This window comes from Durio zibethinus, chromosome 17, assembly GCF_047325235.1.
Source record: "Durio zibethinus cultivar Kanyao isolate XHJ-2024 chromosome 17, ASM4732523v1, whole genome shotgun sequence".
Classification (NCBI taxonomy): domain Eukaryota; kingdom Viridiplantae; phylum Streptophyta; class Magnoliopsida; order Malvales; family Malvaceae; genus Durio; species Durio zibethinus.
The window spans coordinates 23,941,593-23,968,900 of record NC_143178.1 but is presented as its reverse complement, the minus strand read 5'-3'; the positions used below and the strand labels follow the sequence as shown (position 1 = coordinate 23,968,900).

Here is a 27,308-nt window from a genome sequence, read left to right as displayed (position 1 = left end):
TCTGATAACAAAATCTTTTTAATAGCAATGTCCAATTAACCTATTTACCAAAGCCTTATGAAGCTACCCTTTTTTTTTTCTTCTTTTTTCAAGGTCAAAATAAATCTTATTAACTTGAGCTCTCATATGATTTAAATAGTAAGGATTCGAGATAACAAGCGCTTATGGGCATTGATTAAGGTTAATTGAAATTTTATTTTAGAAAAAAAATTTGCATTTAACCTACCATTTTCACCAAATTTAATAAGAGATAATGCATTAATTATAATTTTTTTAAATATCATTTTAATGAGTGAGAAACGATTGTATGAAACAATTATTTTATATCAACATATGTTCATTTTATTTAAATCACATTATATAATCATATAATAAAAAAATTATTTATTTATTAGACATTATATATGATAATTAAATAATAAATATTAATTTCAATGAGTTCATACGTAAATGATTAATTTTTTTATTAATATACATAATTTAAATAAAATATATATATACTAACGTAAAATACTTGTTTCATATGATCATTTCTCTTTAATAAGTACTGTTAAAAATTTAAACCCTAAAAAGTTGGTATTCAATAGCAAATCATTATCACTTAGAGAAGGCCCAATATATCTCCATCATCATTGGTCCAAGATGTAGAATTTAAGAAGAAATCAAGTTAATGCCATCCACAATGAACCCAAAAAAGTTCCATTACTGTTGGGCCACGGCATAGAATTCAACAAGAAACCATTTAAACAACCTACAATAGGCCCAAAAAGTGCCAATGGGCCTTCAAATCTCCATCAATATTGGGCCAAGACAAAGATCCGGCCCTAAAAACAGCCCAAGAAACTAGACACATTAGAAAATGAGTCAGTTCCCCAATAACACCCATGAAGAGCGTTGCAATTAAGGCCTAGTGGAGATGGCTAAGAAGACCGGAATGGGTGGAGATAAGAGGTGATAATTGTTTGAATGAGATCGAATTTGATTTTAATTTTTTAAATAATATATAATATTTTTATTTTTTTAAATTTAATTTGAATTTGAATTAAAAAAATTTTTAAATTGCTTTGATTTGATTTAAATTTTATCAATTCAGTTTAGTTTATTAGTTTTTAAATTTTATTTTTTTATTTTTATATATTACTTTAATAAAAAATTTTAATATATTGAAATAAATTTTTATACAAAATAATTATTTTTATTTTATAAAAATTTAAAAAGTATATAAAAATTAATAAAATATATTTTTTTATTCAATTATATTTATTTTTTATATTTTGATATGAAATCTAATCCAACATAATATATATATTTAATATTTAAATTTGATCCGAATTAATCGAATATTACGATTTTAAATAGATTTTTCATTTTTAAAATTTTTTTTACCCCTAATAAATATGATACTTTATATCCTTCATTTTAATATTCATATTCATTGTCATATTGTTAAGGGTAATATTTTGTATATCCAATTTTAATTAAAGAAAAATAGATAATTCAAATAAAATCGATTGTCTAATTATAATATAAAAAAATTTAAAAATATACATGCAATCCAATAAAATTAAGTAAAAAATTAGTTATATTTTTTAATAAACCAATAAAATTTTTTTAAAAAATCTTTAAAAGCATAAAAAGGGTTCTTTAAATAATAATATAATGTTCCTTGAAAGCATTAAAAGCATAAAAAAGTGATTTGTAAAATATTTTTATAATTTATATATTTTCATAATAGATTTATTATTTAAATTATTAAAAATAAAAAATATATATTTTATGTATATCGAATATCAAATGATCATTGAGATAAATATTACTTTATCCATTTTTATACCTTAACTCAATTATATTCAAATCCGATAAGCTGATTGATATAATTAAGTATAAAATTGTCATCACACTCATATTTATTTAATTAAAAAACGGATAATTATGGATTCGAATGGAATATCATCCATATCTGGATTTTATGTTGAATGGAAAGTGAGGGAAAAAGCGAGAAAAAAAAAATAAAAAAGCAAAATTATGAATCTATCCACAGCAATAGCCTATGGATACCGCTATTGTGCGCCACCAATAAAGCAACTCTTATACTACACTATCTTCCTTCCTCTTCCTCACCATCACCGTCACCATCACGGTCACCATCTTCAATGATGCTCTCCTTCTTCTGTATTTTATTCTTCCTTTAACAATCTTAAGCTCCCTAACTTCAATCTTCTTTTCACGGGTAACTCTCCAGATGGAGGTACCCTGCTCTTTCCTTTTCTCTTTCTCCCTCTCAGGCTTTACTTTTATGCTTAGTTTTTTTTTTTCATTTTTGTTTTCTGGGTTTTTTTTTTCTTTCTTTCTTGTGATCATGGGAATTGGGTTTTCTTTGTTATGTTCGTTTCTTTACTTAATCTTTGGTTTTTGGTTTTCCTGAAATGATGAATTTGTTGAGTTTTTATTGATTTTTTGGTAAAGATTTTGTTTTATATACAAAATGAAGAAAAGCAATGGATTTTACAGTTTAATAGTATGTTTTTGGAGTAGTTTGAAAGCTGTGTTGACCATGAATTCTGTGGAAGGTCGTTGAGGAAGGGATAGTTTCTGAGAATTGCAAGTGTGATTATCAATGAATTATAAAGAAAACCATATTAAAGAGCCTAAAGAACTATGCTTGTGTGTGTGTTTAAAAATTAAAGGCGCTTTTTGCATTTGAGTAGTGAATTTGTTTGAATTGTTGAACAGGAACTTTTTTGGACGTATTTTATTATGTAGGATCACGTGGGTTTTTCATTTTTCTCTATTTTGATGTATATTGAGACGGTTCATAATCTGGGGATTAAAATAACACATGATACAATTTGATGGTTGATGTGGTGATTTTCAAATTCTGGATATAATATTGGCGCAAAAAAATCACTTGGGTTAGTTCCTGGTACAGGATCCAGTATATGGAGTAGCGTGGGGATGCATGTTTTGCTGCCCATTTCCATTGGCGTTCATTGTACCTTCTTTAGTGATAATATAGCATGTGCTTGGGCCTTGGACCCTTGAACTCAGCCTGTGGCTGCCCCTGTTACGGAGGCCATTGAACTTGGGATGACGTCTACTCCAATGATTTCTTGTTCAACTTCTCTGTCAGAGGTTGCTTTTTTTTTTTTTTTTGTGACCTGCCTTGAGAATAGCAGTTTTTATGGCCATAGGTGTTTTGATTCAGTGGTAATAATGTAGGAGCAGTTGTTTATTGTAGAGTTCAGTGGTTTTATTTCAGTATTTCTGTTTCATTGCAGTGAGGTGGTTTTCTCTTGATAATTTGAGAGACCACTTTGTTGGGAGAGACCACTTTGTTGGTTTTTTTTGTTTAATTCAATAGTGATTTTGTGTAAACATTTCTCTTGATAATTGTAGTGCTTCTGGAGTGGAAGTGAGATCAACAAGAACAAACCAATTGTGTAGCATTTTTAGCATTATGGAGTGATTTCAGCCAAGAAGGTTGCTGAAGTAATGGAGATTATTGATAGGGTATTATTTGTACCAGATGGCATCCCAGCTTATGTTGATAGTCCAAGGGCAATAGGTTACAATGCTGCCATTTGCGCACCTCATATGCATGCTACCTGCCTTCAATTAAAAATTGGAGGAAAATTTGCAGCCTGGCTTGCACGCTTTAGATGTTGGCTCAGGTCTCTTTGCACGACTAAAATTTTCCATTACATGTCTTTTCTGCGCTTTTTTAATTTCTTTCTTATGTATAACTCTGTTGGAGTGCTGGAATATCAAATGCGCCAATAATCCCACTTTGTCAATGGTATTGAGAAAGAGTCAAATTATACGAGTTGATGGTTGCATCGAATCCTCCTTCATTTAGGAAAAGTTTTAGTAAAACCATCAGCCATCCAATCTCAAGTGGCTGATGACTTTATGGCAAGAGAGATGGGTGGAAAAGGAGGCATTTATATTTAATCTGTCTTTATTTATTTTTGGGTTGGTGGGGATTTGGGGTTGTGGGAAGAAAATGGAAGCAGTATAAATTTTCAAGTGTCTAAATGTTTTTTGGATCATTATCTTAGTACTTTTGGCATAATTTGGTCATTGGATGGAGTCTAATATCAACTGGGGAAAATATTCTTATTTTTTTTTTTTGGTGGAAGGCATATAGATATTTTTTAATTTCAGTTATTCATTTGTTCTGTAGGATCTAGGTACTTGACTGCTTGTTTTGCAATAATGGTTGGACCACCGGGTCGTACTATTGATGTGGAACATATTCCCTAATTGGTTGCTTCTTCCATAAAAAATATTGAAAAAAGTGTTGCAGCTCCATTATTGAAAGAAGGTTCTCTTTCTGAGCATGCTGGCGCTATGTACTCATCAGAAACCTGCTATCTTCAAGTATAGTGTGCTCTAAACCATAAAAACAAATTCTCAGTCGAGTCAGTGTATCTCTTGGGATTGAAACGAGTCAGTTGGTTGTCAGTGCCGTACTTTTATTAAAGAACTAATATACCTCTAGTTGATTAAAATTTTTCATGACTTCACTCTTTCAGGATTTTGGAGGCAAATTTGATCATCTAAATCTATTTGAGACTCACTGTTTTGTTGAATGCTTATGACTGATGCCTTGATTATGTACATTGTCATAGATGGAAGAGAAGGTTGGTCAGAATGTGCACCCTATGATGCTATACATGTTGGGGCAGCAGCACCGGAAGTACCTCAGCCCCTCCTTGATCAATTGAAGCCGGGTGGCAGAATGGTGATTCCTGTAGGAAATATATTCCAAGATTTGAAAGTAGTGGACAAAAAATTTGGATGGTTCAACCAGCATTCGAAGTGAGACTTCTGGCCGGTATATGTTCCTTTGACAAGTTGCGATGCTCGGTTGAGGGGTTATTGAGTTTAGTACGTATCGCTTACATGGCTTGTTTGAAAGGCTATTATTTGTCTCCAAGGGTTGGTCATTCTTGAATCCAGTATTGTACGGAATATCATATATTTCATTCTCTATGTTTGGACTTGAAAATCATTAATTGCAGGGCACAGTTAAAATAATCCGCGTCCGGAAAGCAGTCAACGGCGCAATCGAGAGAATGAAAGATGATTATATTCTTTTGTTTTTCTTTTTTCTTTTTTCTTTTTTCTGCCAAAGTTTTTATAATTTGGGATCTATACATCTCTTTCCAAGTCCTAGGCCCCAACAATATCATGAATTTTTTATAACTACATCATTTGAGACGAAAGTTCGAATGATTTATGCTTTATTAAAGTGTAGGCCTAGTATCTTAAATGCTGTTTTATCTGATTTTCATAGTGTGTATTCTAATGCTCTGTATCTGATATTTCATGCATGTTAATACCAGAACCAAGATTATTTTTCCTGCTTTGTAATTGAATATGGTCAAGTCGATCCACATCCATTGTCATATAAACTCGGGAGTTTCTTGGCTTAACTCATGATTCAAGTAACTTATTAGTGGTTTGACTCATTTAAACCTCTAGCCCTGCTTGCCTTGCCAGCCTATTTACTTGAATGTTCAGTTCGGGTCATCAGGGTGGTGTCTGGCAATGGTTTCCAACGCTTGATTTTTCACTAAACTTTGCCAAGAACCTAAAGTATTTAACACCCCAACTCACGATCAGAACTGCAGTTATGGACACAAATGTAATATTATTTGACCACGATATGAATTATTGCTTTGAGGGCAAGCCTTAAGCATTGCATCTTTACGACCAGAAGGTCACGGGTTTAATTCTAGGAATCAGCTTCTTTACAAAAATGCATGGAGAAATCGCGTATTATGAACCCTTGTTTCAACCCTCGCAATGCAGACAGCTTTGTGCATCGGGGTTTGCCCTTTTTTATAAGAATTATTGCTTTAAAATGACTACTAAAATGATAAAAAACTTGTGAGCATATAAATTTGAGCCATTAACTTATAACCAAATGAAACCTTCGAAACAAGCTAATTAAAATGATGGCTTCATAACCCTAGATAAAAATATTGCATGCAAATATTGTGCAAAAATTCGAAACTATAAATTTAACCTCGAGAAAAGGAGTGAAAAAGAAAAGAAAAGAAAAGCTAACAGCAGCAGATCATGAATCTAAATCATCTCAGATCAAAAGGAACTTCGCCTTGGCCTTTCCTCTGCAACATTTAGTCTCATTGCTCTTCCATCCAGATTCTGCAATAATATGAGACACTTGTAAGATGTTAAGATATGTGTCTTTGGAATGTTATCAAGGTAAAAGAAATCTATTTCTGACAAGTACTGCTGTTGCATGCGTTGAGTACTGCTTTTCACTGTATGGAGAATTATGTTCATCAACGTTCTAAAGAAATTGTTGTTTGAGAAAACAATCCAATAATACCTGTCCGTCGAGAGCAGCAATGGCATCATTCAATTCAGTCTCTGAGGACATGGTCACAAAACCAAAACCACGTGAGCGGCCTGTCTCCCTATCATAGACTACATAAGCTTCCACTACTTTACCATGTTCACTAAAGACTTGCTCCAGTCGAGCATTATCCACATTCCATGGAAGGTTATTCACAAAGATTCTAAAAGCAGGTGCATACACACGAGGAGGTCGGTTGAAACGTGATCCTCTAGGAGCAGCCCTGTTAACAGTCAAGAGCCTTCCATTCAAATCCTGTTTAAAACACAGATGCAACAATGACTAAGTACAAACACCAAATATAACTTCAGAGCACATTAATGCACAGATAGAAGAAAAATGGAGAACACTTGAGATCAACATATACCAAGCATCACATACTTTCATGAAACAATCTCCTATGACAAAAGGAAAGTGAAAGGGGATTGCAAGACATTCACGTTGTCAATAGATTAAGCATTTTTAGTAAAAAATTAGCAAAATACAGAGTTCTTTAGTCAAAATATACCTTGTATATCATAGACAAAGGTACTTGATAAATAAATAAGAATTGAACATGCAAGAGATCAACAAGGTTGCCTTAGCCTTTATCTTATTTGTTTATTGGTTGTAAAGGGAAGTTAAAGAAAGTTGTAACTGACTATCAATTTCTTTTTCTCCTGCTACCTAAAGCATGCACACAGTCACAGCCCGGATATTCTTAAATTAAACACAAAATACCATCTATTGAAAACGGTTGTCATGGCTAAGTCAAAACTAACTTCGTTCTTGCAAGCATCTAATAGAGGCTACAAATCAAACAAGTACTAACAAAATTTTCACAGCTTATGAGAATTACGGTACACAAACAACAGATATCTCTCAGAAAAGTAAAAACAACAACCGAATAACTTGTAGTTTTGCTACTTGATGTCAACATGTATAATAAAATGCACATTGACTGGAATATTTGAAAGGTTAGAATGCCTGAATATGATATCATATATTGAAACAAACTGTGACAATATGTGCCTTATATGTATCTTCCTAAAAGGACAGTCTATAAACCCTGTCTCTACTATTTGAAAAAAGGGTCTTACAGCCATTCCCCTTCTGCAATTGTTCTATTCTAACTAGCTATCTTACATTTGATCAATCTAATGTCTAATCAACCTGACACCAAAGGAATTATGATAAGGAGAAAAAGTACAAGAAATTGGATAGCTTATCTGGAATATCATGATTAGCAACCTAACTAAAATTCACCACAAAAATTGAAGACTAAAGTCAAAAGAACAGATGAAAATGAAGCAATCTGACCTTAAAATCGTGGTTATGCTTACTTCCACACAGCAATCATCTTGCATAGATAGAACATTTAAAGCATATACAACCTGGCATGCCTATTTCTAAGTTGTAAATTTAACCAAACCAAGCAATATGACTCAACTATTTATGATAATTCCCCAACCACATATAGAATTAACAAATAACTGAGCGAGAGAATACCTTCCAAAATCAATAAAAAAACGTCCTCCATATAATTATCTTTCTTTACAGTGCCGAGTTCGATGCATAACACATTATATATCATACTTGTAAATTCCAATTTTCCCATTTATAATCACAAATATAAGTAAAGCAATAGAAAAAAACTTACATAACGATTGAATAGTTCAGTAGCCTTCTCAGCTTCCTCAATGGTGCTCATGGTTACGAACCCAAAGCCACGACTTTGCTCAGTTTCCCTATTGTAAATAACCTGCAAAAAAAAGGAAACAAAATTTCTACAGTTTTATAACTCAAAAACCAATCAAGAAACAAAGGATTTCAAACAGTTTAAAAGCAGAAACTTCACTTAACCTCAGCAATTTCCACAGTTCCAGCTTTCTGAAAGAGCATAGCCAAACTTTCACTATCAACATCATAAGGCAAATTCCCAACGAACAATTTAGCTTCCCCAGGAGGTTCAGGAGGAGAGTCCTTTTCTTCTGAATCACCACCCTCTCCTTGGAAAACTGCACCATCACCTTCAGGTTCCCAATCAGACAACCTTGCTTCAGCCCCTTCACTGTCCTCATTTTCCCATATTGATTCCCCTTCTTCACTTTCAATTTCATCTTGGACTTGTTGCTCTTGTCCATCAATGGTTATGGTGGTGTCATTTTCTTCCTCTTGTTGAGCCCAACCTGAAGCCTGGGCCACAAAGTGAACTAGAGAATGGAAATGGGTTTTTGTTCTGAGCGTTGAAAAGGTTGGAGAAAGGGAACATGAGAGGAAAAGCTTGATGGGTTTTGGAGGGAGTGAGAGGAGAGATGGAGCTTTGGAAGAAGTGGTGAAGAGGGAAGGGATAGAAACAAGGTAAGATGAGTCTGCCAGGGACATGGGTTTGGCTAAAGCAGACATTTTTGTTGAAGAATTGAGGAGAGAGAGGGAGATACAAAGAAAAAAGAGGGTTTAAGAAGAGGAGGTGAAGACGAATAAGGGGGGCAGCAAACTGGCGATGAGACTAGGGAACAGAGGGAGCAGAGGCTTTGTCAAAAACAAGGTCTAATTATCCTTGTCTCCGTAAACGGGCTAATATGGCCCTCATAATTGTGGGCTTCTTGGATGATTTACGGGCTTTTGGATGTTTCGGTTGATTTTTTAGTAAAATCAGACGATTATTTGGGTATTAAACAAAAAAACAGCTTTTTTTTTTGGAAAAAAAAAAATTTATGAACAGAGAAATTATCCCATTTTCAAATTTAAGATATTCAAAAATAGGATTTACGGATTTTAAAAATTTTTTCAAACGTGCAATCATTTATCCATAAAAAATTTTTAAAAATTCAAATCTAGATACTTTGCATTTAAATCTTAAATTTTAACAATTTGCTCCAACTTGTATTTGACAAAAAAGATAACATGTTTCTTGATGTTAAAAAGACCAAACTTGAAATCTGGACATTAGTTTAGTTGTTTTATGTGTTTGAGATTGTGAAATTTGTAAACCATGATTCTGAAATAAAAATACTGAGGAGAAAACGTGTCTACCCTCCTCCAAGGCCACAGCAGATGGCCATGGAACAAATAAAATAAAAATGAGGGTCATACAACTGAAGGAAGAGTCAATTTATGGCAGTATTTTGGAGCACAAGGGAATAGTAAGTAGCAGTCCTGAAACCTGAGCTTGAAGCTTTCAGCAGTGACTTTGAAGTTTGAAGTCATCTTTGGTAAAATGACTTGAACAAATACAATTGCTTTTCATTTTCAAGAGAAACCAACTGCTTGTCATGAATAAGGATGGATCACATCATACGGTAAATCATTTACATAGAATTTCATATTCAGCTTGTTTAAAAGAATCGACACACAACACCTTCTTGGTTCCTGGCTTCTACATGAATGCTTGTCACTTGACATGATAAATGATACCTCAATAGACAAACTCAATATCTCTCAAGTTGCAATCACCTTGTAGATCAACTGTTAATAATCCATTCTCAGCATTGTAGATGAATTCCACTTCCTTCATGTCCACCATACAAGACCTTGGTTTTGAGCTTGAGTATGCTCCAAATCTGCCACAGCCTCGTCCTCTGATTTTTATTATGCATCCTGAAAGACTCATGTTGCCATCCATGGCTTCTACCGCTCCTCCTGAATTGTACATGTCAAGCAATCCTATGGGAGCAAAAAGAATATCCTGACCAAAAACCTGTTTAACATGAAGATTCATTAGATTTGATACTATAAGAGTATTCACCAGAAATAGAAAGTGGTTGATTCACTAACCCTGATCGGAGAGATGGTATATATTTCACATTTAAGATTGGCCAATGACACTTTAACATTTCCATTCTTTGGCAATTTAGAGAGAGACCCTGCAATTGAAAGAGAAAAGGGTTAAGATATATATATATGGAGATGTTAATTTCAGATTCAGTCTTCTCAGTAAAGTTGATGCAGTCAAAAGTTAACCTGAATTGATGGCATACACTACACAATCTCCATTCCAATTTTCCCCGGCTACCTCTTCAATGAACTCAACATCACATGGACTCATTTTGCCTGAAATGGATGAAGGTGTGCTTGCCATGTCTTTAGTTGCTTGTTTCAATGGCCAATTTCCTGCTCCTTGGCAGTTGAAAACACCTATCACTCCAGATAACTTATTCAAGTTCCATATCTTGAGAAGACTGCAAAAGAGTTCATAATCATGAAAAAAAAAATTGAAGTTTGTAAATGATTGTAAGCATTTTTCCTTTTCTTTTTCCCTTCATACAATAAGATATTCACCTTTTACCATCCATGACAGGGTCTCTGAATAAACAATCTCGAGTAGGACGGCCAGCATGTCTGGCTCTTAGTATCGATCCATCAGGCAAAACCAACCTTCTAAGGATTTCAAAATCATGATTGCCTGGCTTGTCACTATGATAGTAAGAGAAGAAAAGGAAAAATGGAAAATTTCCATAAGAATGAAAACAAGAACTATTGAGATAAATCAAAATAAAACCATCAGTTATTGTGGCTAACCTTACATATACTGCGCATCCCCCTATCGCCCTTGCAACACCATGGAACTCAGCTGTTTCATGTTTGCTCTGCAATATATAAAGCCATGTACAGTCAGAAACTACAACTGTGGTTTTAAGCTGCCAATGCAGAGAGCATAAGCATTAAGCACTAGATGTTGGATTGTGATATTTAAATATCTGGAGAGGCTTAAATTTTTGTTACTAGCGCCACCATGGAGACGGATGTGCTAATCTTAAATGTGCATTTCACAATAATGTTATTCAACAATAAGTGTCAATGGAAAAAGGAGCATCCTACATGGAACATGTCCCAGTCTGGCACCACAATCTCCCCAAGAAGTAGACTGTTAAAAGCAACAGAGGCAACATGTAAGGTCTGAAATGTTGGCTCTCGTGGCATGAAATCTTCTGATGCTCTTGCAACAGCACTCTTTTTTGAACTGAAATTATACAACCTCTTGTTAGTACTTGCATGCATTTCAAGTCCCCAATTTGCTAAATATTTTGATCTGATGTTTCATAAATGAAGAGAGCAGGTGTTACCTGTAAATTGAGTCTGAATTGTGACTCATGCAACATATTAAGTTATTATCTTTGAAGTTTCTTGATGTAGATTGTTCAAGTGCTTGTTGATATTGTCTAGTCAATGAAACTCGCCCACCATACCCAGAACCTAAGGTTTCTATCAGATTCTGGGCATCCACCTTGACTCCATCAATGCCGCTGCTGGAGAGATAGCTATGGAGATCATTGTAGAAATCAAATATTTTCTGGGGATCAATGATCCCAACTCCATACTTCTCCAAGCTGTCCGGAATAATGTCTCTCAGATTCCCTATGTTACTAGGTGACTGAACTGGGTAAACAATCTTCGGATTGTACTTTTTCATTGTTTCAGATGATGGGAGGACACCTCCCCAATAGCCAGTTAAAGCATGCCAGACATAGACATACCTGCATTGATATGTAATTTTCATCATAAAATACTTCAAAAACAACATAAAACTCTTGAGAACAGAAAAGCACTGATATACAGACTTGAGACCTTACTTCAACCCATATTTCCCTTTGATCATGTCAATGAACTCATGGAGATCATTGCACCCACCATCTGATCCTGAACTCTTGAACTTACTGTTTTCTTTGATATCTGCTAATCTAGTTGCAAACCTGCCATATGACAAAAACATCAAGGAGCATAATTAGAAAAGCATGGCAAATGACTACTATGCGTTAGCATTGACAAGAAATGTCTATCTCATTACTAACAGCACTTACTGTGTCCCTTCAATGGGTGGTTCTCCTTCTTTGCGGAACTCATTAAATGTGTCTTGCCATCCATCGTCAATGATTAGGAATTTTGGGGAACAGCCTCCATCCAAGAAACTGCTCAAATGCAGGACAATGATCATACGCACTTTGAAACTTGCAACAATTTAACAGCAATTTGTTTCCTGTGGCTTATTGACATAAAATTTTGACGATTATGTTAGTACCTTTGAAGACCCTCTTTGATGCCCTGAGGATTCACTTCAGTGTAAAAGGCATCCCAAGTGCACCAACCAAACCAGTCCAAATGTGCAGGGATCTGTCCATCAAAGCATATCAGATTTATCAATGAAAAGAAATTTTAACTATTGACTTGTATTAGTTCAACAGTTTGAGATTGATTACCTTCTTGTTTTCGATATGACTAAAAGTTCCCTTGTGCTTCTCCAATATCCTTCAAAAACACAAAGAATGCATTCAGGAATTTCAGCCTGTACTGATATTAAATGTCAAATGACAATAAATGTATGAACCGGAACATAACTCGGTTCATGGTAGCATGTAGCAGGTTCATGTGGCCTTTTGTAAAAAGAATGACAATAAAATGCCACACACCACATATTAGTAACTACTTCTATTGTTATTTGAGCATACTTTATGGAATTCTTGATGAGTTCAAATGGATTGTCCCCTGAATTTATGAACACTGGCTCCAATATTTGTGAGATCTTGACATTGGCATCACCTGAAGAGTCAAACAGCATATAACTGTAAGCCAAGCTATAACACAACCAAAGTATAGGAAAATTAAAGTTACAGAATCACCAACCACTTTCCACACAAAACTGGAGCTCATTTGCAGGAGTTCCTTGCAAACTTGTCCGGAATTCTCCATCCAAAACAGGCAAAACGAGAATATAAAATGGATTTTCAGTGGCTGGATCAGAAGAAATTCCGTCATCAACAGCAGACTCTTCTCTTACTTCCAAAAGAAGCATTTGAGTCTCCAAGGGAATTTCACTTCCAGATTTCCCATAGCGCGGTATCATCCACCATATTTTGAATCTAAAGAGACACAAAAGCTTGTATCCCCTGTAGCAGATCCATGAGCAAAAGAACACATTACCAACATAAAAAATACTAAAGAAACAGCAGAGAGATATTGCCGTGTTTAAAAACCAATGTAAGAAACCATGACAGAGAAAACCGATGCATTGAACATGTTGAGAAAGAGGGAAACTTACTCCAAAACCCCAAGAGTGAAAACATGGCGAGAATTGGGAAATGATGAAGTTGCACCCAGAAAAGCTGACCCCGAACTTGCCTGAGAAATGATTATGTTCTTTGGAACCTCAGTCAACACCACCTTGCCCCTAACCATGAGGCAACCATCTTTGACACAAGGCGTTGCTGTGATTGTCATTCGGATAAATCAATGCAAACAAAAGAACACCAGCCTTTTAAGATCAGAACGACCAATGGAAACTTGAAAAGAGAACTTGGAGGCAATGAAAATAAAGAAGAAACTAGAAAGAAATGATAAACAGAGACGTTTTCCAACGTCCAGGGCTTAGCTATTTATATGTATCCAAATGTTGGCTTTCATTTGGTAAACTCTTCTTATCCAATCAATGATCAAAGAAGAAGAAAAACCGCGTGGTTAGACTTGGATATGGTAGTATTTTTCACGTGTTGAATGATGGCATTGGCTACACGAAAGGGGTTTCGAGGAAGTTCGATGATGTCGGAATTTTACTTTGCCATTGGCTCATCTTCCACGTCAACGACACATCATTCTTGCAAAGAATAAGAATAGGAATGATCTCCCACGACAGAAACAAAGAAAACTCACACCTTGTAATTTCGTTCATGCAGTTGACCTGTCATTGTGTCAAAACCCTTATCTTATATTTTGCTACTTTTCAAAGAATTCTAGCTCGTTGAATCCAATAAATAAGAAGGATATTTCAATATTTTATTTCCTATGTTACAAAAAATGAAAGGTAGTTTGACCTAGACAGCTAAAATTTGAGAGTGGAGCTCAAAAGACAGATGGCAATAATCTAATCTGGAAAGTTCGAAGCATGTGCGGTCAAACCAACATGGCGATGAGTAGGATCAAGCTGGTTTAGTCTCTACTTGTCTTTTTTAACAGTAAGCAGATCAGCACAACAAATTGCAAGGCCATACCATAGCAAGCAAAGGTCTAGGGGGGGCTTGTAATACAAGAGAGAGAGGTCCAAGATTTAAACCTTTAAATATATAGAATAAGGCTAGGATTGGATTATTAGCGCTGGGACTGAATTTATCATATTATTAGATAAATTTAAATATTAATTTTAATAAAATTTATTTAATATAAATTTTTTATTAAAAATTATTTTTTTAATCATAATTATAATAATTATTATTATTTTAAATTTTATCAAAATTAATTTGATCGTCTATTTAAATAGAGTCTAAATGTATTTTATTAGTTTAGTTTTGTGTAGTATGGATATATAGGGAAGTTCTGTGATAATCCCTTAATGTATTTTTGTGTTGTATTTAACTTGTATCTGGAATTTTTTTGGTAATAAAATTTTTTTTTATTGCTAAAAAAAATGTAAATATATTAAATAAATTAAGTTCATCCTTAAACCAAAGATATGTTTTTTTTTTTTTTGGCAGCCTTTGACTTTCTTTTACACATTGTAATTTAAGAAGATTAAAATAACATAATTATTTTTTATTTATTATACCGATCAATCATTACTTACAAATTAAATAAAAAATCAATAAATTTGTTATAAGAATTAAATCACATATCAATTTACTAAAAACCAAGTTGACTGTTTAATTTTTTGGTAAGACTCTAAGATTACAATCAAATATCAAATATGTTTTTCTTTTCTTTTTAATCAATTACAATTTCTCTCCATATAACATTAACTTTTAATTTTACTTTAATTTTTTTTTCTTCCACTATCATATCATCTATCATTTATACATAAAAATGTTAACTTCAAAATTATTAATAGTGAACAATTTAAATACTTTTATAAATTTTTAAATTAATAAATCAATCCTTAAATATGTATAACTTTTATTAATTTATTTAAATTTAATTTAAATCAACTAAAATTAAAAATAGAGTTTATGTAAAATTAAATTATTCCAAAACTATTAATAATAAACGACTTAAATACCTTTATAAATTTTTAAGTTAACAAATTTATCCTTAAATATGTATATTTTTTATTAATTTATTTAAATTTATTTAAATCAACTAAAATTGAAAATAGAGTTTATGTAAAATTAAATTTTTTAAAATTTTAATTATAAAAGTATTAAAAGTGATTGCCTAAAATATTCTTACTAAATGTTTTTATATGAAATTTTTTTATTATTAGACTCTTTCTTTTTTATAATTAGACTAAAAAAAAATACTAAAAGCGATTGATTAAAATATTATTAATAAAATTTTAATTTAAAAATGTTAAAAGTGATTGATCAACATATTATGAGTACTTTTTTTAGAAATTTTAATTTAAATGACCTTTTTTATTGTTAAACTCTTTTTATAAATAAAATTATTTTTCATATCAAATAATCCAGGTGGTTGAATGATCTAACATAAATTATTCTAAGTAAAAAATTATCAAGTGAAATAACATTAATTATTTTTGATGAATTCTTTCAAGGTAAGATTTTATTTTATTTTATTTTTTAAAATTATGTATTTTAATATTTTATATAATAAAAATTTATATATAATAAAATTTTTAAAATAAAAGAAAATTTAAGTTTTTAGCTTATAGAACAAACACTTATATTCAATAAATAAAAGCACCAATGGAAGATTATTTTAAGTAAAAAAATAAAACGAAATATTGATTGGTTATGCATAATTTTATCATCTATATAACAAAAAATGTTAGTGTTATATGATGTTTCAATAAAAATATACAAATACAATTATTTCAAATTTTTTTTATGATTAATATGAAACTTTTTTATTTGATGAAACATTATATACTAATTATCTCTTTTATATTAGTTGAAGAATATCAACTATTATATAAAAATTTTTAAGATTATCATATTAAATAATATTTGCTCAAAAGCATTGAAATTTATAAAATTAATTATAACTTTACATCTAAAATAAACAATTATTATAAATTATAATTTAAGTAAATTTAAAAGTGATTTAAAGGCATTCATTATCAAATTTTATTTGATAAATCTTTATTTAATTATGTATGTAGTATTTCAACTATTTTTTATTTTGATTTCTTATAATTGCAAGTTAGATTTTAGACTTAGGATTAGCGATCAATTTGGGTAAGTCAAGTTTTATCATCTACTTTTATTTGTAGTGTATTCAGTTATTCACTTATACATCTGAGTTTATTTGATTCAATAATTTGTGCATATTCTTTTTATTTAAAAAAGTGGATTTAAATTCAAAAAATAAGTATATTGAATTACTTATAATTTCAATTTCACTCTAGAAATTCTCTTAAAATTAATTAACTAATTTAATCACAAAAATAATAAAAATAAAAACGTTGAAGATGAAGGGAAAAGAAATTTAACTAAAAAAAATTTTAAATTGTTATGAAAAATGAATAACTAATATGGGGATTTTAATTTGGTTATTATTTCAATTCAGATTTTGATTATATTCAATCATTTTAGATTTTAAATAATTATTAAGTTGTTAATGTTTTAAAATCAATTGAATTCGAGTTAAGTTAGTTCATTTTTACAATAATATGTATTGTATTATTTTTAATTAAATTAAATTTTAAAATAAGTAAAAATTTTATTTATATTTAATTTGAGTTTTAAATTATTTCAAGTTTGGATTTATTAATTCATACTATTTTAACTATATTTTTATGACACTTGTAATAAATTTTAAAATAAAATGAGAAAACAACACAATAAAAATTTAAATACAAAAGCGATAGAGTTACAAATGATAATTTTAGAGAAAAAATCCTTATGCCTAAGTTTCGCAGAGATTAAAAGATTTTTTTTGGAAGATTTTAAAATTCATATTGTAAAAATGTTAATATAAATAAAAAAATTTATAATTATTCATTTGTTAATCAAGCTACTGCTATATAGCTTAAAAAAGACAATTCAAATACTTCATTTGAAAGAGATCATATCATAGTTCAAACTCATTCATGAAGATAGTATAGAGTTAAACATTATTTTGGTTGTTATGACCCTTTATAATATTTATAATATTTTTTACTCTTTTCAAATAAAGAAGTTAATTGACATCAAAATATAAAAAAAAAAACCATTTTAAATAATGGTAATAAGAATGAAGTAACAATTAAAAATATATTATTTTTTCATTTAGTAGAATAAAATTTTTATGGCGAATGTGAAATATTCTTTACCATTTTTAAATAAAAAAGTTAATTGATATCAAAATATCAAAAAAGTTATTTTGAATAGTGGTAATTAGAATGAATCAACAATTAAAAATATACTATGTTTTCATTTAGAAAAAAGATTATAAAAAATATGAAAGAAATTATTATGAATCTAATCTTTTTAAAATTATTGTCTGTTTAATTTTTATAAATTTTATTTAGTAAATAAGTTCATATTACTTTTATCATATATATAATAAAATTTTTACTTAAACTTGTATACTTAAAAATAAAAACATAAGATAAAGTTTATTACTTTTATCGATGAACTTTCAATATTTTATATACAATTTTACTTCGCTAACGTATATGAAAATATATATACTAATAATTCAAGTAAACCATCAATAATGCTTATCTTAATATCTATTATTTTACCATGAACTAAAATTTTTGAAAAAAACTTTAAATATTGACTTAATATATATTTTATATATTTATTTAATTTAGTTTTAATACTTATATTAGTATAAAAGTTATAATTTTTACTTATTATTACATGTTAAATCATTTAAACTTGACTTTTTCTACTTCTTTCTCTATCTTACAAATTATATCATTTAGCATACATTGTGATTACTTTTTTTTTTGGATATACATAAATCAATGATAACATAATAGTAAATAATTAATAACTTAGTGATTAATAAATGAAAATTTAAATGTAATTAGTATAATATAGTAATAATCATCAATAATTTAATAATAAATTAATGATAACTTAATAATAAATAAATGATAATTTAGTAATAAATAATTGATAACTTTTTAACAAATCAATAATAATATAATAATATATGATAATACCTTAATGATAAATCAATTATAATATAGTTGTAAATGTATAAAAACATAATACTAAATCAATGATAACTTAACAAAAAATAAGTGATAATTTAGTAGTTAATTATTGATAACTTAATAATAAATCAATTATAATTTAATAATAAATTAGTAATAATTTAGTAGTAAATCAATTTTAGTTTAACATAATTAATTGATAGTAAATCAATGATAAATTAATAGTAAATAACTGATAATTTAGTAATTAATTATTAAAAACTTAAAAATAAATAATTTATAACATAATAGTTAATCAGTAATAACTTAATAATAAATCATACATAATTTAATATAAATCAATAATAACTTAATCGTGAATCATAAATAATTTAGAGATAAATCAGTGATAATTTTGTAGTAAATAATAAAAAATTAAGTAGTAAGCTAATGATACCTTAATAGTAAATATATAAAAATGTAATAATAAATAATTGATAATTAAATAGTAAATTAATAACTTAGCAGTAAATCGCTAATAACATAATAGTAAATTATTAATAACTTAATTATAACTCAATGATAATCTAGTAATATATTAATTAATCATTGATAACTTTTTAGTGAATTAGTAGTAAATTAGTAGTAAATTAATTATAACTTTTTAATAAATTATTAATAACCTAGTGGTAAATCACCAATAATTTAATAAAATCAGTCACAAGTTAATGATAAATATTTTATAACTTAATGGTAAATCATTTATAAATTATAAGAAAATACCATTGATAATTTAATAATAAATCTTTGATAACATAATAATAAATAACTGATAAATTAATTATCAATCATTAATAACTTTTTTATATTTACAATTGTATATGATTGAACCTTAGTTATTAATAGAAACGAAGTCAAAACTTTAATTTATATAGTTAAGATAAACTTACCACGAACTTATTCAATAAAAAAATTAGTGAAAAAAATTTTAAATTTAGATAAAATAATAATGTTATTATATAAAAAGAAAATTATCTCATATATTATTAGTGGACTATTTAAATTCCATGTTTCATGGTTTTAAAAGTATAATAGCATATTAGTAAATTAATGATAGGTAAATAAAAACAAGTGATAATTTAGTTGTTAATTATTAATAACTTAATTAAAAATCCATTATAATTTAATAATAAATTAGTGATAACTTAATAGTAAGTAAATTTCAATTTAGTAGTAATTAATTGATAAATTTAGTATTAAATTATAAATAATTTAATACTAAATCAATGATAATTTGGTAGTTTATTATTGAAATTTAAAAGTAAATCAATATAACTTGATAGTAGTTAATCATTAATAACTTAATAGTTAAATAGCTTAATAATAAATTATAGATAATTTAATATAAATTAGCGATAGTTTAATAATGAATCATAGTTAATTATAATAAATCTCTGATTATTTTGTAGTAAATAATCCAAAATTAAATAGTAAATTAATGATAACAAAATAGAAAATGCATAATAACATAATAGTAAATTATTGATAATTTATATATAAATTATTGATAATTTAGTAATAAATTAGTGATAATTTAATCATAAATTAGTTAATTATTGATATCTTTATAGTAAATTATTAATAAATTAATAGTAAATCAATTATAATTTTATTATAAATCATTAGTAATTTAGTAGTAAATTATTAACAATTTAATAATAAATTATTCATAACTTAGTAATAAATCATTTATAAGTTAATAGTAAATCAATGCTAATTTAGTAGTAAATCATTGATAATTTAATAATATATCACTAATAACTTAGTAATAAATCATTGATAATATAATAATAAATTAATGATAACTTAATTGTCAATCATTGATAAAATTTTTGGATTTAAAGTGGTTAAGAATTAAATCTTGATTATTAGCAAAACTGAAACTTGAAATTTTATCTTGGAAAACTTAGATAAACCTATCATGAATCTATTCAATAAAAAATTTAATGAAAAAAATTTTAAATTTGAATGAAACAATATTGTTATTATATAAAAAATTATCTTATACTAGAATTTAATCTGAGCATTATTATGATAATCCATTATTAAATATATGATAACTCAAAATTTATCAATGATTACTATAAATATATCATAAGTTATTAAAAAATTATTTATTAAAATTATATCAAGAGATTACTAAAATTTAATCAATGATTACTAAAATTATATCGAAAGTTACTAAAATTTTATCAAAAGTTATCAAAATCAAAATTAAAATTAAATTAATATTATTTATCTACATTATCATAATATCAAAAAAATTATCGATATAAATTTTTAAAGATAAAAATTACACGTGCGTCATGCACATGTTAACGACTAATATAATATAATATAATATATATAATAGGATACATTAATGAAAAAAATTAATATTCAATATAATATTAACTAATCCCTTCAAAATCAAATATCAAGATCTATCACTGCAAAATTCCTCTTTATTTGCCTTCTACTTCTTACTTTAAAAGCTAAGAAGCTTTGAAAATGGATATTTAATGATTTATATATTCATATCATATAAAATATTAAAATTTATATATTCATATCATATTTTACATAAAAATTATATATCACAATTTGTATTAACATAAAAATATAAAATATATATTTTTAATTTATTAAATTTATATATAATTATTATTAAAATTTTAAATAATATCATTTTCATATATATTTTTTCATATCATATTAATATCGTATTTTAAATTACAAGATAAGTACTAAAAAAGACGTAAACATAATTCTAAATCCACCAGTCTCCCTTTCTCCTTACAAGGGCTTTGCCTTCCTACGAGCCAAAAGAAAAGGTCATTATTATTTATTCATAAGGCGAGAATTAATGGCCATATTCTTGTTTTCATGGGATTCTTTTGAATTCAACAGCTCTTCCAGAGGGTTCTTAACAACTCTTCTAGATCTATCCAGTATACATGGATGCTGATGGTTTCCAAAGCATCAAAACTTGGTAAAACTAAAACATCTCTGACAAAAGATAATACTAGAAAGAACCTAAGTGTTGAAAATCAGAGACAATCTGTCACTGAATAAAAATTGATGTTTTTGGTCAACAGTTAGTAACACTTTAACCCATGTTCTATGTCAAAACTTGAATACTTGTACCAAAGCTCAAAGGTGAGATAATTGAAGGGCTTTGCCCTCGCATCATATTAAATATATATAAAAACGAAAATTATCATATCAAATTCACGTGAACATGTCAAACATGACATATTTTTAATCTTAATTCTGTAAACAACGATCCGCAAAGTATTATATGGGAAGTTGCAGGCCAGGGTTCCAATACTAATAAGGATAGCTAGTGAAAAGTTTTCATACAGGAGGCTGAAAGTGAACTCTCACAGCATGAAAAATTATACCGATTACAGTTGGTACGGGCACAGATGCCAATCCAAGGGCGTCCCACAATGAGAAATGTCTGTTCTCACTCATTACAGAGCGGATCACAAACAATTATATGATATTGAACAGATAAAGTTGCATAAACAAGTTTTTCTAGTTTGATGAAACCCACAAATATGTACAAAAGTCTGGATATATATGATGGGTATCCCTTCTCTCTCGAATCATTTAAGAGTCCTCATACCACATTCATGTCCAACTCCAAAGTCTTTTACTCAAGAAGAAATTCGAGGACTTACTCTCAGAATGCTGGAAGATAGAAACAGCAAAGGAGAATCCGGTCAAGCATATTTTGCTCAATAGAGTCTTATTCTGGTATCAATGGTGCTTCGGCAAATGGGACACAATTGAAGGTCTTGGCCACACTCGCAGCAAGTCTGCATGGAAGTAAAACTCAGGCGTGCATCATTCAATATATGCTCCAAGCGATGTAGGATTAAAATGTTACCTGATGTCCACAACCAAAGGCCATATCCTTTGCATTGCAAAGACATATAGGACAAACCTGTCAGAATAGAGGTTAACAGAAAAATCGTCAAAATTTTCACATTGAATAGATATTTTATTGACCAAAGAAAACCAGGCAATCGCAAACTTCTTTTGAGATTGCTTTGTGAGACTTGCAATGAATAAGTCATTGAATAACAAATATTAAAACCAAATTATTTGCTTATGCTGTAGCAATTAGGATAAGATAAAATACACGATTGTCTGAAGCAGAACTTGCAGGAGGAGATGTTCTGGCTGGAGTATCATGTCTACCAGAAGAAGGTGCAGTGGGACGAAAACTACTTGATTGTGAAGGTTTTGAGTAGCTAAAAGAACCCGCACCATAGAGAGGAGGGGGGAGAGGAACCCTATCAATAGCCTTCCCCGAGCTAGTACTGTTAAACCAGTAAAGAAAAAGTAAGTTGCTTTTGAATGTTATCCCAGTAACAATGGTAAAATACCTTCTAAACTTACTAAAACAATCCTAATTATTACCCCAATATGTTAAGCTCTATTGTTGCTTTGTACTGAGAAGGAATTTCCATCAGTGCCGCAAGAGCAAACTCTGCCTCTTTTCTGGACTGATCCATATTCTTTGACATTAGTTCTGTAAAACTCACAAACTATAGGAGGCAACATTTCAAATTACAGTGAATATGAATAACACATCTTACTTTGCCAGCTTCAAGAAGTGAATCTAAAACCATAAAAAGAATGTCCACAAGCCATACTTGCCTGGAAATTATCAAACGCACGAGCAGGAATGTTATCATCAAATTCTCTCATCATGTCCCATGGTCCATCTCCAACTCCAACTAAAATAATTGACAAGGGGTACTCACTGCAAAGTAATTAGTATATTAGGAAGTTGCATATCAAAGAATATCATTTGAGGACACAAGCAACCATATAATACCTTGCTTTCACAATCGCTTCGACTGTTTTTGTTTCTTGTGGGCTTAGTTGGCCACGTTCTGTATCAACACTTCTAGTAACCTGCTCCCATTCAGCATAAAACACAATCTAAGTTTGCGAAACTGTTGACAAAAGGTTCTGCTTTTGCAAGCTAAACTTCAGTCTTTATCTTACAGCCAGTAATAAATATCAACCTATGCCGTTTCCTTTCCTAGTGTTTGTGTAGTCTCAGCTTGCTTAAGTAAATAATTGATAAGATTTTTTTCTTTATCTGCTTCAGCTAAAAGGACTAATCATTAGTCACTAAGGGACTCAGCTGAGAACATGGATCTAAGGATGTGTAGACTGAATAAAAAACCCATGCTAAAATAGCAGATGATTTAAAAAATTAATTTTACTTCTTGATTTTACTATAATCTTAGGCCACACGAATAAACCAAGTGTGTCTAGCATTTCCAAATAGATATTTATATGCACGCTACACCTGTGTCCCCAAATACACTCCTGTTTCAATATTTACTCAGAAGCCAGTTTCTCAAGTTACATAGTACTGTAAAATTTAAAGCATGGGTTTTTCACCAACAAATATGTTTTGGATAGAAAGTTCAAATTTCAGCCATAGAAAATTGTTACCTATAAAGTTTCCACTCAAACTTGCCCATTTGTCTCAGTGATAACACAAAATAAAACAATCAACCAGAGGAGAATTTAATTCAAGGGGTTAAAATGATGAAAACAAATTTGTCTAATACTTAGGACCTTTGGTCATTCAATACCGGGACTTGATATAACTGATATGCAGTGTTCTAACCTATTGAATACAGGAGAAGGAATGTGGAACCATGTCGCTAAGCAAGAGTTTTTTGTTATTATTTATTGTTTTAACAGAACTTACCAAGTATTTGACAGTAAATGGATTATTCTATAACACAAAGCAAGCAAGTTACCTGCCCATCAGCTATTATCAGTAACACATGGTATTGCCCACCACTTTGCTCAACAATGGTGATGGCCATTTCAATGATAGGAGCAAAAGATGTGGGTCCTGTCAAAGAGAATAAATGCAGGTAGGTGTAGAGAGGAAGGAAAATCCAGAAAATAAGATAGCAGAGGACTGACAAAAGAACAAAGGAAGAACTGAAAAGAATTATAACCTGCAAGTCTTAGATTAGGCACTGTTTCTCTGTATCGACTTAACACTTCTTCAAATCCATTGCAAAACCTCTCATCTGGATAGAAGCTGAATACTTCTTGATCATGTGTTGATGCTGCCGGTTCAAAAAATCTCATGTCATCTCAGTTACCAAAAAGATTAAACTAAAAGATCAATGGAAAATTTTTTTTCAAAAAGTATACCATCGCCAAATCCAAAACAAGGTATCAAATTATCCTCATCAAAGGAAGACAATGTTTTTCCAATAATGGATATTGCTTGTTCATATGGATTTTGCTCATCTCCAATGTGGTGTAGACTTCTCCGGTGGAATGACCTTGCACCTAATTTAAAGCACATTAGAAGCATTGCACTGTAACAAAAGAAAAAATTTTAAATGCATCAAGACAAGGTCAAACCTGTCCACTCATTGCTCTTTGTGAAATCAATACCAACAATAAGATTAGAAGATTCCAAGCCTGCGTGGGCCAGGGCATCAGTCACCTGTGAAAAAAGAAGAGTATAACAGGTTTGTATTACCATATCAAAAAGGTAACAACCCAATTATTGTACAAGTTTTCGAGCAGAAATATGAAAGAATCATATCTCAGTTTAATGTGAACTATGAATAGTCTCTAAAAGAAGTAAGAATAGTTAGGGTGAAAATTACATAGTTTTTTTTTTTTCCCACATTACATAGTAATTTAGCAATGATAACATGAACATCCCATAAAAATTGAAAACAAGTGTCTCTAAGGGCATTCCTGTTGGGACCATGCTCAGCTATTTAGAGATTGACTAAACATATCTTGCATTTACTACAGTTCCAACCAGTGGGAAACTACAAATACAATATTACCTGGTCCAGGCTATTGTAGTTATCATCTATCTTTGAATATTTTCTCTCCAACCTCCGCTTTGAATCTTGGGCACGACCACCATAGTTTTGAGGTGGAGGAGCATAATGCTGCTGGGGAACATAGTCTCGGCCTGAGGGAGCATATGATGGCTGTGCAGATCTATGAGGATCCCACGAGTAAGAATTAGATGCTACAGATGAGGACTGTGCTGAGGTTGATCGTTTTGATGTTACACCACCCATCAGCTTTATAATTTATAGATATTCTGCAAGATCCAACATATGTGAACATGAATGCAGCAAAGAACCCAAGTTGACCATAAAAATTTGTAATTTCACAGATATTAAACATAATTTAGAAATAAATAACAGGATAGAATTCAGTTGATTATGTGATATTATTAAGATGAAAATAATGGACAACATTTTCAGAAAAGTGGTACCTCTTTCCCTTTCACAAGGAAAGGCCCCACTTCTATTCTGCATGAGTACAGGTTACAGAAAGGGAAAGCTACCTCCATTTTGTAACTCAGTATCACCCGATTTCCCTTCTAAAGAGATAGGGAGAGGAAGGGAATTCAAAAGTAAATGATGAAAAACAAAACTATAGAGATAAGATAGAAACTGATAAATCAACAATGACAATGCCAGTAAGAAAAGAAATCTATGTTCAAACTTCAATTTGGGGTGAATGCAGTGTCATTCAATGCCTAGCAAAGGCAGAGAGCTTCAGAAGCAATCACATTCTGTTGACATTGCGAGGTTATTATAATGTGTGTCATATATTTGCTTTGTTTTCTTTGGTATTACATCATGAATTTGTCTGAATAAACTCAAAATTTTAATTTTTTTTTTTTAAAAGATTAACACTTTCCAGAATATACCATCTAATGTTTGTTTTTGAATTAATGAAAAACTATTCTCACTTCTCGAATCCTGCTCATGAAAACAAAGGAAGACAATATAAACCAGTAATCTTGGTATTAAAAAACGTTTCATGCTTCATGATTCAAGAAAAGAAACATCCCGAGATCCAAAACTAAAGAGATAATTTTCACACCACTAAATTCTTTCACACACATAAATCTGGCTACAATCCCCAAAAAGACAAGGAAAAAATAAAAAGAAAAAATTGCATTCCACATTTATAACGAGATCACAGATTTATAAACAGTCCTCGCTGAAAACCCATGAAGCCAAAGCCTTCAAACATCCAAATTCCAAAAAGAAAAGGAAAAAATAAAAAGAATAAACAACATTAAGAATATAACCACATTTATAACAAGATCACAGATTTATAAACAGTCCTAGCTGAAAACCCACGAAGCCAAAACCTTCAAACATCTAAATTCCAAAAAGAAAAGGAAAAAATAAAAAGAATAAACAGCATTAAGAATTAACCACATTTATAACAAGATCAAGATTTATAAACAGTCCTAGCTGAAAACCCACGAAGCAAAAACCTTCAAATGTCCAAATTTCACATCCAGCCATCAAAATTCACCAAATTTCGGTAACCCAACAAAAGAAAGAAAAAAAAAAAAGAACCACAAGCCAGAGTCAAAGTCAATAAGAACAGTCTGTAAAAAAATAAATACATGAAAAGTAAACAAAGATATCTTGCCTTTTACCTTTAAGAAGAAAAGATGAGATTCTGCAGCATTGTTGGCGTCGGTAGGTAATGGAAGAGAAGAGAAGAAGATGGTGATAAGAGTCACAGGGCAGAGAACACCATGTTTGGAAGCGGTGAAAAGGATTGGGTTGGGTCGGCTTGTTGGTTCTTGGAAGTTTCCCTTTTTGCCTTTAATGACATTAATGGTGGAACCCATAGTCCACTTGCGCCCAACTTAACTTCAACTTTCAACCGGCTTCACATTTTTGTCTACAAGCCGCCTTCTTCACTGTTATTATCAGTTACTACATTTTTTACGCTGATTTGTTTTAGGGTTTAGCAATGTAAATCACGATTGTATAATATAAATATAATACGAAAATAAAATAAAATAAAATAAATTTTAATTTGTTAATA

The 27,308-nt window shown here is 30.1% G+C and overlaps 3 protein-coding genes and 1 pseudogene across 8 annotated transcripts; 1 reads left to right on the top strand and 3 right to left on the bottom strand.

The window, feature by feature from the left end:
* The first annotated feature begins 1,935 nt into the window (after positions 1-1,935).
* Positions 1,936-5,022, top strand: LOC111284746 (protein-L-isoaspartate O-methyltransferase 1-like; annotated as a pseudogene). The gene is made up of 4 exons (XR_016329362.1): positions 1,936-2,248; positions 3,362-3,671; positions 4,184-4,346; positions 4,630-5,022. The product of XR_016329362.1 is annotated as a protein-L-isoaspartate O-methyltransferase 1-like (transcript).
* A 930-nt stretch (positions 5,023-5,952) lies between these two features.
* On the bottom strand, positions 5,953-9,211 carry LOC111284742 (28 kDa ribonucleoprotein, chloroplastic-like). The gene is made up of 4 exons (XM_022873631.2): positions 8,231-9,211; positions 8,028-8,129; positions 6,362-6,643; positions 5,953-6,174 (listed from the first exon to the last, which is right to left on the bottom strand). Exons 1-4 carry the CDS (start codon positions 8,771-8,773, stop codon positions 6,109-6,111), a joined length of 993 nt encoding a protein of 330 aa, XP_022729366.1. The 5' UTR covers positions 8,774-9,211; the 3' UTR covers positions 5,953-6,108.
* A 141-nt stretch (positions 9,212-9,352) lies between these two features.
* LOC111284733 (putative galactinol--sucrose galactosyltransferase 2) lies at positions 9,353-13,710 on the bottom strand. Its single transcript, XM_022873619.2, has 14 exons — positions 13,404-13,710; positions 12,989-13,251; positions 12,814-12,904; positions 12,565-12,613; positions 12,387-12,478; positions 12,169-12,276; positions 11,941-12,060; positions 11,434-11,844; positions 11,189-11,330; positions 10,889-10,956; positions 10,649-10,783; positions 10,331-10,548; positions 10,145-10,233; positions 9,353-10,067 (listed from the first exon to the last, which is right to left on the bottom strand). The coding sequence occupies exons 1-14, from the start codon at positions 13,580-13,582 to the stop codon at positions 9,786-9,788; spliced, it is 2,247 nt and encodes a 748-aa protein (XP_022729354.2). The 5' UTR covers positions 13,583-13,710; the 3' UTR covers positions 9,353-9,785.
* Positions 13,711-21,786: 8,076 nt separating this feature from the next.
* On the bottom strand, positions 21,787-27,002 carry LOC111284717 (E3 ubiquitin-protein ligase RGLG2-like). 5 transcript variants are annotated; one of them, XM_089746682.1, is made up of 14 exons: positions 26,911-27,002; positions 26,684-26,742; positions 25,723-25,830; positions 25,280-25,545; positions 24,840-24,924; positions 24,624-24,764; positions 24,422-24,535; positions 24,215-24,312; positions 23,269-23,348; positions 23,088-23,193; positions 22,848-22,975; positions 22,567-22,747; positions 22,312-22,368; positions 21,787-22,240 (listed from the first exon to the last, which is right to left on the bottom strand). In XM_089746682.1, exons 4-14 carry the CDS (start codon positions 25,520-25,522, stop codon positions 22,160-22,162), a joined length of 1,314 nt encoding a protein of 437 aa, XP_089602808.1. In that variant the 5' UTR covers positions 25,523-25,545; positions 25,723-25,830; positions 26,684-26,742; positions 26,911-27,002; the 3' UTR covers positions 21,787-22,159. The 5 variants fall into 5 exon arrangements, with proteins under 5 accessions (XP_089602808.1, XP_089602809.1, XP_022729346.1 ...); XM_089746683.1 differs by lacking the exon at positions 25,723-25,830 and having other exon boundaries at positions 26,681-26,742; XM_022873611.2 differs by lacking the exon at positions 26,684-26,742.
* Between the last annotated feature and the right edge of the window lie 306 nt (positions 27,003-27,308).